General features: G+C 35.3%; 1 protein-coding gene across 5 annotated transcripts in view; it reads right to left on the reverse strand.

Annotated features, from left to right (window-relative positions):
* Positions 1-12,476, reverse strand: part of NEBL (nebulette) — a 253,449-nt gene that overhangs the window by 43,401 nt on the left and 197,572 nt on the right. For 2 of the 5 annotated variants that reach the window (XM_051802509.1, XM_051802508.1), the window contains 7 exons: positions 11,992-12,102; positions 9,212-9,322; positions 7,331-7,441; positions 6,539-6,649; positions 6,178-6,288; positions 5,558-5,662; positions 1,670-1,762 (listed from right to left, as the gene is read on the reverse strand). The exons of the other annotated variants lie outside the window; for them this stretch is intronic. In XM_051802509.1, the coding sequence (XP_051658469.1) occupies positions 1,670-1,762; positions 5,558-5,662; positions 6,178-6,288; positions 6,539-6,649; positions 7,331-7,441; positions 9,212-9,322; positions 11,992-12,102 (753 nt within the window). The remainder of the gene's footprint in view (positions 1-1,669; positions 1,763-5,557; positions 5,663-6,177; positions 6,289-6,538; positions 6,650-7,330; positions 7,442-9,211; positions 9,323-11,991; positions 12,103-12,476) is intronic. 5 annotated transcript variants of the gene reach the window in all.

Raw genomic sequence — 12,476 nt, forward strand, 5'->3', positions numbered from 1 at the left:
AATATAATTTCCCTCTTACCGCGCAATATAATTTCCCTCTTGCTGACATATAATTTGAAATATTCTTGCACATTGTTTTTAAATTTGGCATTATACACTTTTAATAAATATTATATAAGACTTAAGTAATTTCAAGTACACTATATGTAATAAAACACCTTTGGTAAAACGTTAACTCTACACACAGAACTAGCAAGGTAAAGGCCATGCTACTTCCATTATACTACTACAGCACTAATGCATTTTGTGTTTCTCTTGGTAGGTGTTTGTTCAAGTGTGTTCACTAGCATACTGATCAACCTTTCATTTTCCCCTCTTCACCCCTGTTTAGGACTTCTAAAACAGCAAGAACACTGTACACTATTTTTTATTTCACTTTGAAAGATATTGTGAAAAAACATCAGAGCACGACCACTCCTAATAAGTACGTGTGTGTGTGTGTGTGTGTGTGTGTGACTACTCTCAAAATAAATGCCTGTGATAACTGGAAATCAAAAAACAAACAACCAAAAGAGAGAAACAAAATTAAAAAACCACCCTCAAATGACATAAACCAACAGCTTCCCAACCAAAACCACTGCTTCAGGATTTAGGACACATGATAGCTTCCACTGTGACTCACAATGATAAGATGAAGTGTGATGGATGGAGCAGAGAAAAAATCCAAGTAAAATACAAGCTTTTCAAAATTTTATGGAAATTCCCTACCTGACCTTACTTTGGTGGGATATGCAGTGTTTACCAGTGCTTGTTAACCAAGGAAATTCTAGTAGAATTGGTGTCCAGAAGCCCTAATTTAGATCTCAACTAATATTTAAACACAACTCACTGTCACATCTATATATTACTTTCAAACTTTACTCTTAAAAAAAGTCTAATCATCAGAACATGTCACAAATATAAAAATGGCCCCAGAGGAGTCCACACCAAATAAAACAAACAAGTGAACAATGCAGTTGAAAGGGTTTTCTTGCTTGGCAGTCATTTTTCTGCTTTTTTCCAAGTTTTTATTTATCAGAAGAGAATGTTCTACTTGAAGAAAAAACTCATTTTTATATTTTATTTTTAGTCGCTCATTAAAGTGCCAAAGACATGGGACATCCACAGATAAACAACATCAAAACCAATCTCATCAGATCCACAAATCAACTTGTCGTCAGCATGTAAAGAGGCACATACTCTCCACCTTTTCACATAGCTCAAGTTTGGCTATAATTTTCCTCTTCTTGACATGCAAACTGTATCAAGTCCTACATGACACATGCAGACTCCACCAGAATGTTACAGATTTTCTTTTCTGTCGTATAGTATTTTTCTAAATTGCAAATACAACTGCTGTTCAGTCTGTCATATCAGGAGATGCATCTCCTGTTTCTCACCCTTGAAAGACAAAACACTTTTCTCAAATATTTCATTAAAAGTTTTTCCTATTTTTTATAATGCTTCAATTAGAAACTCTACCTTTGGACATTGAAGAGCTACACTAGAGATGAGCTCTATCTCTACTAGAATGGAGCACTATATCCAAAACCCTATATTCTCTAAAATATATATCTCATTGGAATGAGATGCATAATACGAAAATGTAGAATTTTTAGTAAACAAGATGAAAAAAAAAAATTGTCCACCATTTACGCACATCAGAATAATTAATGTTAATAGCACTTACTGAACTAATATTCTGTTGATTTTTCTTTACTCTTTCAATCTCTGGAGTCTCTTTTACAGCTGTGCCAGCTCCTACTTCCTTCTTATAAAATACCTTCATTTTCCCAAAAGAAAAAGTAATTATAAGACTGTTAGCAATGCAAGTACAAGTTCTCATAAAAGGGTTGGGCAATTTTCCAAGTTCCAAATTGGTCTGACTATAAATCTTGCTAGGAAAGCAAATACTTTAATTTTTCATAAATCATACCAATTATCAATAACTACGATAACATTGTTTTCAACTGTAACCCAGATAATATATTCTCATCCTTAGACTGACCTCAGCATTTTTAAGTATTTGTAATGACAGTTTTAAACTTGGAAATAATATTAAAATTTTTATCATAATATATAAACTTTTACAAATGTAACTTTCTACTTGAATAATTTCATTAATTTCAATTGAACGTGCATGTACATGCAAGATTTGATTTTGGATTTTTAATCTTCAGATCTTAAAATACTGTGAGAAGTGAACAGATATTACTATTATTTCTAATTTCGCAAACTAGAAAATGTTGTCCTATTCATGATAAAATAACCAAAACAACCAGAGCTACAATCCAAGTCACACAATTTTTGACTTGTGGGTTCAAGTCAGAAAGCTAAGGACTGTATCTAAAAACAAAGCTCCCTTCTGAAAAGATGCACATGCTGTTTATATAATTCTCCTCTATATTTCAGATACACATGTTGTTTATTTCAATTGTTTCAGCAAAGGATAAAACACAAACTGCATCAGTAAAATCAATCATTCAAAGTTACTGAAAGAGACAGTAAATAACTCCTCCACAGATTCCAAGTGTGGCTATAGGTTAAATAACCATGGAGCACCAGTTCATGCTGCAAAACTCCTAAAGAAGTTTTACTTAAATTTCAGTATTTGGTGTCACAGCTGTTGCCATTCCAGTAAGTGTTTCCAGGCTGGTAGTGTAAAAAACAAGTCTGATCCTGGAGTTCATAAAATAAATCTCTGCCATTTAGTATTTCTACTTTTCTTAAATCAAGATTTATTTAACTTTTCCTATCAATAAACTTTAAACAATAAAAACATCATTCTTGATTCATTTCTCCTACTTTGTGGAAGTCCTCTGTAACCCAGGGTGAATACTACTGCCAAATATTCTGGAGGAGAGTGAATGTCCACAACTAATTTTTACATATTCAGAAAAACTTTAACAATTTAGAATTTTTTTTACCATGTGACAACAGAGACAGTTTATGAGTAAGAACATGAAAGTTCTTCTGTAACAACATGTCAGGTAGAAAGATTTATGTCATGGACTGAACTTTTCTACCAAGTAGGGATTGGTAAAATATGTTGGAGACAGGAATTTTTCTATTAAAGAGATGACTGGGAAGTAAATATCCTGTTGTAAATCATCTGCCAAATGAGCTAGTGAGCTAAAAGCAGCAATGATCTCACCTGCAGAGCTAGTCACTTTTTGTGTCCCTTAAGGCAGGAAAATACTTGAGACAAAATCCAAAAATCAGAAGACTATTGTCATAATTTTTTTTTTTATTAAGGTTGCTCCCAGCTATATCTTAACTCAGTAAAAAGTAAACTACCTTTATAATCCAAACTGCATAGAATGATGGAAGATTAAGACATAGAGAAAGAGAAAAAAAAAGGTAATTCAATCACAGCTATAAACTGCTTTCCTACATTTGGAGGATCCAGTTCAGAAACAGAAAATGGACAATCACAAAATAAAGCAAATACAAATCACCTCGAAGACAAAACATTTTATATTATCTAGTACACTAACAAAGAGGATAATTGTCAGCCTTGGTACTGAAGGCTCAAACTGGCCTTAAAGGGCTGCAAGGGGTTCAGATGTATCAGGAGCTTGTCAAGGCTTAAGTAGTGAAAGGTTATTACATGCCTGGTACCTAACTGTCAGCGAGACCCCACTGCCAGACCCACTAAGGTCTTCTATTTGAAGACTTCATCAAAAGGCTGGAGCAGGCAGGAAAGCAGATCACAGAGGCTCACTTGGATCCCCTCTGTTACAGGGAGTTTCAGTGTAGCATGTTAGGATGCCAGTGATATAAGAAATGGTGACAATCACCATCACACCATGAAGCAGAGCACCATTCAAAACCAGGAGGCAGCAGATCGCAAGAAACAAAATGGGGTCAGTGGGCCTGTCAAGAGCTTCTATCAGAAAGCAGCCACAGAAATGGACCTGGGGCTCCTGGTAGACAGAAAGCTGACTGTGAGTCAGCAGTGCCCTGGCAGCCAGGAGGACCAACCGTGTCCTGGGGGGTATCAGGCAAAGCATCGCCAGCCAGTCGAGGGAGGGGATTGTCCCATTCTGCTCTGCACTGGTGTGGCCTCACCTTGAAAACTGTGTGCAGTTTTGGGCACCACAATATAAGACAGAGAGTGTCCAAAAGAGGGCAATAACAATGGTGAAGGGCCTTGAGGGGAAGCCTTGTGAAGATCAGCTGAGGGCATTTGGTCTGTTCAGCCTGGAGGAGACTGAGGGGAGACCTCATTACATTACAACTTCCTTCTGAGGGGAAGAGGAGGGGCAGGCACTGATCTCTTTTCTGTGGTGACCAGTGACAAAACCCAAGGGAATGGCCTGAACTTGTGTCAGGGGAAGTATATTAGAAAGAGGTTCTTCACCCAGAGGATGTTTAGGCACTGGAACAGGCTCCCCAGGGAAGTGGTCAGAGCACCAAGCCTGACAGAGTTCAGGAAGTGTTTGGATGATACTCTCAGGCACATGGTGTGACTCGGGGATGGTCTTGTGCAGGGCCAGGAGTTGGACTCGATAATCCTTGTGGGTCCCTTCCAACTTGGCATATTCTGTGATTCTGTGAAAGATGTAGCTTTCAGCTGTCCTCATCCAAAGGAAGAAAAAGAGCAGGAAGACATTACAGGAGTGACCACCACCTAGAGAAGCCTCAAACAGTTATCTTTTCTGCTTTCCTGGCAGGTTCTTACTTCCCGGCTGATGCCACAGCTGTACAGGATAGCTGCATGCAAACAGCTCTGAGAGAAACTAACTGAGCTCGTACTTCTGAGAGCTGGAGAAGCTGCAAATATCTCTAAAGAACAACATCTGTGTCCCATAATACTAAAATATTTAAGTAACCTATATTCCTTTCCCTCAAATCATTGGTTTTATTAGTATTACTTAGTCTGTCATAAAAAGCAGCCACTAACTGGTCTTTTGTTCTGGGAGCTAGATTTACTCCTCTTCTCTGTTATATTACAAGTAAAGGCAGAATTACAAACAGCAGAATTAATGGGCCCAAAAAGGAAGTGGAACGTAATACATCCCAAACTGGGCAATTTTAGAAATGTAAGCTCATAATTTATATTTAGATATTTAGAGATATACTGAAACTTAAATCTAGCATAAAATTTAAAAATATACCCAGTATAACATAAAATCATTAGATATATATATTCATGAAACCCAGTCTGTTCTAATTCTATAACCAAATCTTGATGTACAGTACATATGATAGAAAACAGATGAAAAATCTTATATGCACATTAAGAAGCCTTAGATTTTTTTTTCCCTTTTAAATAAAGTACTTCCTGGGGCTTGATGGAAAAAGAAAAAAAAATCTTCATTTAAAAATAACTGTGGCTTGGCAAGGTAGTATAAGTAGTTTAGAAATTCAAAATAATAGTGTCACACCTAGAAAAGCTAAGTATTTTTTTTACTGAAAGAAATGAGTGATACAGCTTTTGCCAGGAAAATTATGCAAATGGCGCAAAGGACGTTTATTCATAAGTTCCTTATTTCATGCTGTGGCACAAGAGAGCCTATTTAAAATGAAAAATATCTGAAAAGTTACAGGCAAAGAGAGAAGCACCATTACTCACTGAACTGATGTTTTTCTGAGTATTTCTTATCCTCTCCATTTCAGGAGTGTCAGGGACAGTAGAATAGTTACAGAGCATCTTTTCTGCTTCATCTTTGTACATTTTCTGAAAAATAATTTTTAAATGTCTATTTCTTTCTTTGGGGCTGAGGATATCAAAAGTACAACAAAAAATGCCTATTGCTGATGAGCCTTCTCATCCCTGTCCAGTATTTATATCAACCTCTCTCCTCCTTAATATTGTTACCATTGCCTGTGCGGGACACCCAACACTGTCTCCCACACTAAAAATGTATAATATACATACATATAATATATATATCCTCATATATTATATATCCTCATATATATTTTCTCTTTACTGTCAGGATATATGTAACATATCGTTAGGTAGTGTAAAAAGAACTACAGGTAGATGTAAACAAGTAAATTCAATTGTCATGGTATAACAGGCCTAGATAAAAATAAGAATCAGGTAGTTAAGACATTTTACTACATGTAAATTAATTTAGTACAGGTATGAAAGCCTCTACAGAGCAACAGAAGAAATATTTTGAGCAATGTATGTCAAGCACTCAATGTTACACAGAATTAAAACATTCAGCCTTTGACCATGTCTACCTGGATTGCTATTTCTGAAGCCCTTTTGACCCATTGTATTTTTGGAGTACATAGACCAACTTGCATTCCTTTTCCTATAATTTCAGTCTCTAGATCCTTTTTATATCCTTTCTGAAGAAGAAATAAAAGGGAAAAAACCCTATAACTAATACTACAATTCTCCATACATTCTGTCTTCAAAGCTATTCTGATAGTACTGGTCAGACTTTAAAAAAAAAACCTCTTCTTCAATTTCTTTAATTATTTTTTGTGCACTGCTTACATCTTTTAGCCTAAGAATGTTCAAGAAGATTTTATGTTTTTAACATCTCATTGTGTTTTACTTCCAAAGTAATCTTAAAGCGATTAATTGTGTACTCACCTGGCTGACAATTTCAGAAGCTTTTTTGGCTCGTTGTATATCAAGGGTATCCGTGCTCACTTCCATTCCCTTTCCTTTAATTTCATTCTCCAAGTCTTTCTTGTATTCTTTCTGAAAATAATAGCATTGGAAATACATCTGACAGTCAAATTCTTAATTTTTTTTCCCAATTTAATCTATGCAAATCCACTGAGTAGCATTCACAAAACACCAAATAAGTATTGATTCAATAGTAATAGTTTTGTAGAATCTATCCATGTGACACCCACACTGTAGCTGCTGACAGGCTAAAAAATTCTTTTAAGAAACTGCTCACTTCAGCTTTGATGTAGCCTTTCACATCTATCTGTCTTTCCAGTTTTGGCTGCTGCAATCACAGACAAAAGTAAGATGAGATTTTCTTCCCTCTGCCATGCTTTGCAAGACTGGGGTCATGAGGTTTTAGCATCTCCCTAACTCCTTTTATCATTTGGCCCTAACTAAATAAGTAGTTATTTCAACCTAAAAGCAGTAGAGCCCACAGCAATCGAACACAACCCAGGCCAGGCATAACTCGTGAGGAACAAGAACAAGTTGCAAAAGATGATGGAAAAGTCACAGTTCTGGGAAGTCTTAACTTTCTCTCACATGCTGATTATGCAACTTTCAGACTCCGCACATTTCGACAGATCGGCTATTTGGTGAAATCTGTGGTATCCCTACTGCCTAGATTGGTCACCACCTGGAATTCTCAACAACAATAATTTGTTGCATGCTGTCAAATGGAAAGCTTGGACCAGGTACAGTACTGACCATGCTTGCAATTTCCGAAGCTTTCTTGGCTCGTCTTATCTCAGGGGTATCTGGACCAACTTCCATGCCCTTCCCTTTAATTTCAGTTTCCAGGTCTTTCTTGTATTGTCTCTGTGAAGATAAAACTTATACATTATATTGTCAGTATCCAGAGAGTTACAGGTAGATTTTTTTTTTTTTTTCAAAAGAGATTGAAATTTAGGATTTAGAGTCAAGTAAAACTCTCAGATTAAGGGCCACAACTCTCAAGACTCTGTTGCCAGAAAAAAAACCATAACAAACTACAGGAGGAAAACTTTTAGAAGGTATTCACTGACTGTACAAATCTCTACCACTGAAATTTTAATGTGGCAGAGGGTGGGAGGAAATCAGTCCATACAGCTTGCTACAATTATCCTCTAAAGTAAAGGGGGAGTTTAGCTCTGCAGAATATAGTGTAATAAGCTGGTACTTGATGCCAGCCTAATTGAAACACATTTTCTTTTAAGAAAATATTTTATTTATGAAAAGACTACATGTTAGAAATTTAATACCATACAGAATTGCTTCCAGTGAACTTCCAGAGCAGGAAGTTGTAATTTATTCATTTAATAGGTCTTTCCTGAACCATAGCCATTAGGCAAGTAGCAGTACTCATCTGCGATTGCTCCTTTTTCCTCACAACATAAATTATAAATAACCAATAACTTGAAAACAAAATGAATATTTCATCTTCATCTTATACAAGCAAGGATATATTCCTTGTTCATCAGCAAAATATATTAAAATGTAATACTGAAATATTGTATGCAATAATTACCCTTTTTTTATTTAAAAAAAATGTTCTTAGCCAGTGCTATTCCTATTACTACAGTAGTAATCACTCTTTTTCTACTCTGGTTCATCTCTGCCTGTGGAAACCTTTTTTTTTTCAAAATAAATACATATAATTAAAAAATTTTCCTTAATTTTCTTGTTTGATAATTATTTTTTAGGTTGTGCATTAGTTAGAAAAAAGAAGAATATTTTTCTACTCGATGCAACGGTCTGATCACTTACAAGAACAAAAGCAAAAAGATTTTCAGTCTTCCATCTCTATCTCATTCTGATATGGACATAAATGTGATAAAACATCTCTTTACTTTGCAAACCATAGTCTTTTGAAAAAGTGTAAGTTAACCTGTGGGAAGAGATCATCCCTCAATTCCTCTCTGCAGCAGTGGGACAGCAGATGTTTCCTCTGAGTTTCATATTGTGTAAAACACCAAGGGAAAGATAATCCTGGGAGTTACAGCTATATATTCCTGCACTTCTTTACAGTGGTCAGATTGGCCCTATGCATGTCATCCCCTCTGGTTTTATGGTTAAGTATGTATATGTGTGCAAATAAACATATAAATATATATATATATACACATACATATATATACACACACATGTGTGTGTATAAAATGAATATAAAATGCCCAAAGGCATAACGTGCAGCATGAGCTTAGTCTTCCCTCTTCCCTCCCCACACCCTCCAACCCTACTGCTGCTTCCCAGAGACAGTCTTTGGAAGACCACCCTGAGGAATCATGCATTCAGAAAGCCTGTTCTAAACAGACAAGTTTGTTCTAAACAGCACAGTTCTAAATGCTGTATCCATTGACCCCACTAACAATCTCCTTTAATCTTTTAATTGCCTGAAAATCTGAAATCTGAAATATTTGTCCTGAGTTGATTTTTATCCAGAGCTTTACTATATTTTTAAAGCAAAACAGAAATAGCCTCAGTTTCAATACTTATGTATTTCATTGTAGATTATGTAAAAATTTTTTAAAAAATTGAATCTTCTCCATTGAGTTTAATGTAAAAGGTGAACCCTCTGTGACATTAATAACCTTGACTAGCATAACATACCTCATTTAGTATCTGAGCAGCATTTTTCACTCTAATCAAATCTGGTGTATCTTCAAACACTGTCATTCCTTTTCCTTTCATCCCTTCTTCCAAATCTTTTCGATATTCTTTCTAAGGATTAAAAAAAAAAAAAAAAAAAAAAAAGAAAAAATAGTGAAAGAGGTTTCTCCACTTAATACTGTGTGCAAGATCTTGAAAAGAAATGCCACTTATTAAATGTCTGAAGGGTCTCTTTGAAATTTCTATGAAATATGAATTAGCTGTAGAATAGATTTCAGAGTTAAAATAGAATTGGAAATTGTGAAATCGAAAGGTACAACACTGAAAAAGTGAAAAAATTTTAAAGTCATCATATATTTTGTTGTGCTCTTGAAAACCAGCCCTCCCTATACAGAACTAGCACAATGTTTAGGGGCCTTGACTGTCTTCGGACAGACATTTTTACTGCAGTAGCATTTTCTTTCTGCAGATCAATATATGCTGTGCTGCAGTTTTTACTTCTGTTCCAATAATGGCACCCCATTCAGGATGGATTCCCTGAACAACACACTAGGACCTGTTAAAACAACTGCTTGACAAATTATAATGTAGAAGCAATATTCCTACCATATCACTCCTGTGCCTTTTAGACACTGCACTGATATGATCTATCAGCATTCAGCAGCTGCAGCCTCCAGAGTACTCAAATGTTCAATATAAAATTCAAAGCACACCAGAATCTGCCCACAGACATTTGGTTGTTTTTCCTCTTCCCAGGTCCTAAAGAGCTGATGTAAGCCTACTGAAGTTCAAGGTCTTTAAGTTTTGTAAGGATTTTTAATTGCTCCATCTCCAGGTGAGGATTAGGCTTTTTTAAGTAAAGAAACTAGAAGAACATTGAAGAAAATATATATCAGAAGGATTTACACAGACATGAACTAATACTCCTAATTACGTATTAAACTTCATAAGTAGCAGTGCGCACCTTTATCTTCCATAAGCTCTTTATTTAAATAAAAGGAAAACAGGTATTTTTAAAGAAGATTCTTTTGTCATCACAAGCATGTCCTACAACAAGTAGGAAATAACTTCTATTAATTTAGAACTATTTAGTTCATCTGTCTCTTCTGAAGAAGTTGTGAATGTGGTTCCAGAGAAGAAAGTTCATGTTGTTACAGAATAGGAAATATGTACAGAATTATCTACAGTGGGAAGGCAACAGAATAAGCTGGAATATAGCTGACACTTGGGGAGGGGGGGATTTAAGAAGAAGCAATTGAAAAACTGATTCATTTTTCAGTAACTTCTTGTTCCATGCATTATCTATTTAAAGTTTATTATGAACCTTAATGCAAAGATACTGAGCTACATCCTTGACTATGAAGAAATACATAATTTTGCTGAATCGTGAAAGATAATAATTAATTTGACCTGTGTAATCTTTGGGTTTGGAATATATTCCTTGAATATGGATATAAAACCATACAAAATTCATGCAGTTTTGCATTAAAATATCATTCCCATTTTCTCATATTCTTCCCCTTTGGCTTACAAGCATGGTTTATTCCCTAAGTAATGAGTCATAAAACTTGAGAAGGTAAGAATTAGGGAATATCTTAATGCATACAGCACTATGGAGGGAAGCTACATCAAAATTTTCAAACATGAACATTTATAGCACATTACAACTATGCATGCAATAACAACTTCTGTGAGCATTCAGCAAGCAGATTAAACAAAATGACAGCATTTGCATTTTTCCCTAGTGAGTAGGTATACATGAGATGCACGCACAGAATGGTACTGCACAAACTAGACCCAGCCTGAGACTTGCTTACCTGACAGCCAGGCTTATCAGAATAAATTATTTATTAGAAGATGAATAATAAAGAAAATCTGAAAAGAAATTTTTTTCTTTATCCATATGAAGTCTAGCAGACTGGGATAAGTTGTATAAACAGCAAGGAAAGGAACAAGGTTCAAGGGTTTTTAATTCTAGCATCTTTATTTGTTTGGGAAAAAAAATCAGTTCTTAAAACAATAAATACAAACAAGGTACTGTTGGCTCCCAGATTCAAAAGGAGGATATCTATCAGCTCTGCTCTTCTCTTCTAGCAGTTCTAGCTCTTCTAAATTTGGTCAAATAGTAACCGTAATCTCCAGAACCAACCAATACTCAAAACCTAACATGAAACCAATTCTGAATAACAATATAAAAAGACTAAAGATAAAAGGATTCTCAGTTATGGAAAAAAATTATTTCATTTGTAGTGACACGTACAACTGAGAACATCTGACAAATCTTAAAGAAACAGAGGGCATATAGAAAACCTGTACCATCTAACAAAATGTGCTTAAAGCAAATTATGTAATATCACAGCTATATTATGGAATTTTGGTCTTCTTTATTTTCATCCATAACACGCATGATAGATAATTATTTCAATTAACTTAGTTAAAAGTGACCATACACAGCTCAAGGCATCCATATAACCACAACAATCTATCATAGATGTGAAATAATAACTCAAAAGGAAAAACTGCCATCTGGATGCCAACAGAAATCCTCCTTTACACCCCTTCATCTATCTAAAAACTCTGTTTTTCTGGTTCAGGTGTGCTGAGCTTTATAATTTGCTTACTACACAACTATTCACACAAATTGACGTGAAGCAATTCTTATTCATTAATTGACCTGTATTCAGCTACCAAGTTAACTTTAAGCTATTCAGCACTCAGTAGCTTGTAGTGATGCTGCTTATTGCTCATTTACAGCTTAACAACAGCAAAAAATCCTTTACCTCTTTCAGAAGGTTAGTGACTTGCTTTATATGCAAGAACTCTGGGGTCTTGTCTAAATCCAGTGAGGGTCTTCCCTTGATCCCTTCTTCAAAATCTTTGCGATACATTTTCTGTTGAAGCAAAACCAATAATTAGTGGTACATACATACATACACAATTCCAAGCATATTTCAGAAAGAATACTGTAAACAGACCCAGAAATTAACCATGTCATAAATTAGTCATCACACTAATAAGCAACTTCATTACTCATTTCATTATCTAGATTAGCTATACAGGACAGAGACAATCTAGACAAAAATATGTGTGTGGTATTTCCAAAGAGAATGTTGAACTTGAACTATGAAAGAAACAGTTTGCTTGGTAGGGAAAAGAGAAGACAAATAGCACACAAGGTAATGGTCTGAAACTTATTAAAGTTTCTACCAAGAGGATGAGGTCATCTGTTTTCCATGACACAGCAAAAGTAATGGAATCAAACTGC

This window comes from Manacus candei, unplaced genomic scaffold (genome assembly GCF_025592945.1).
Source record: "Manacus candei isolate 608988 ecotype Guabito, Panama unplaced genomic scaffold, ASM2559294v1 h1tg000056l, whole genome shotgun sequence".
NCBI lineage: Eukaryota > Metazoa > Chordata > Aves > Passeriformes > Pipridae > Manacus > Manacus candei.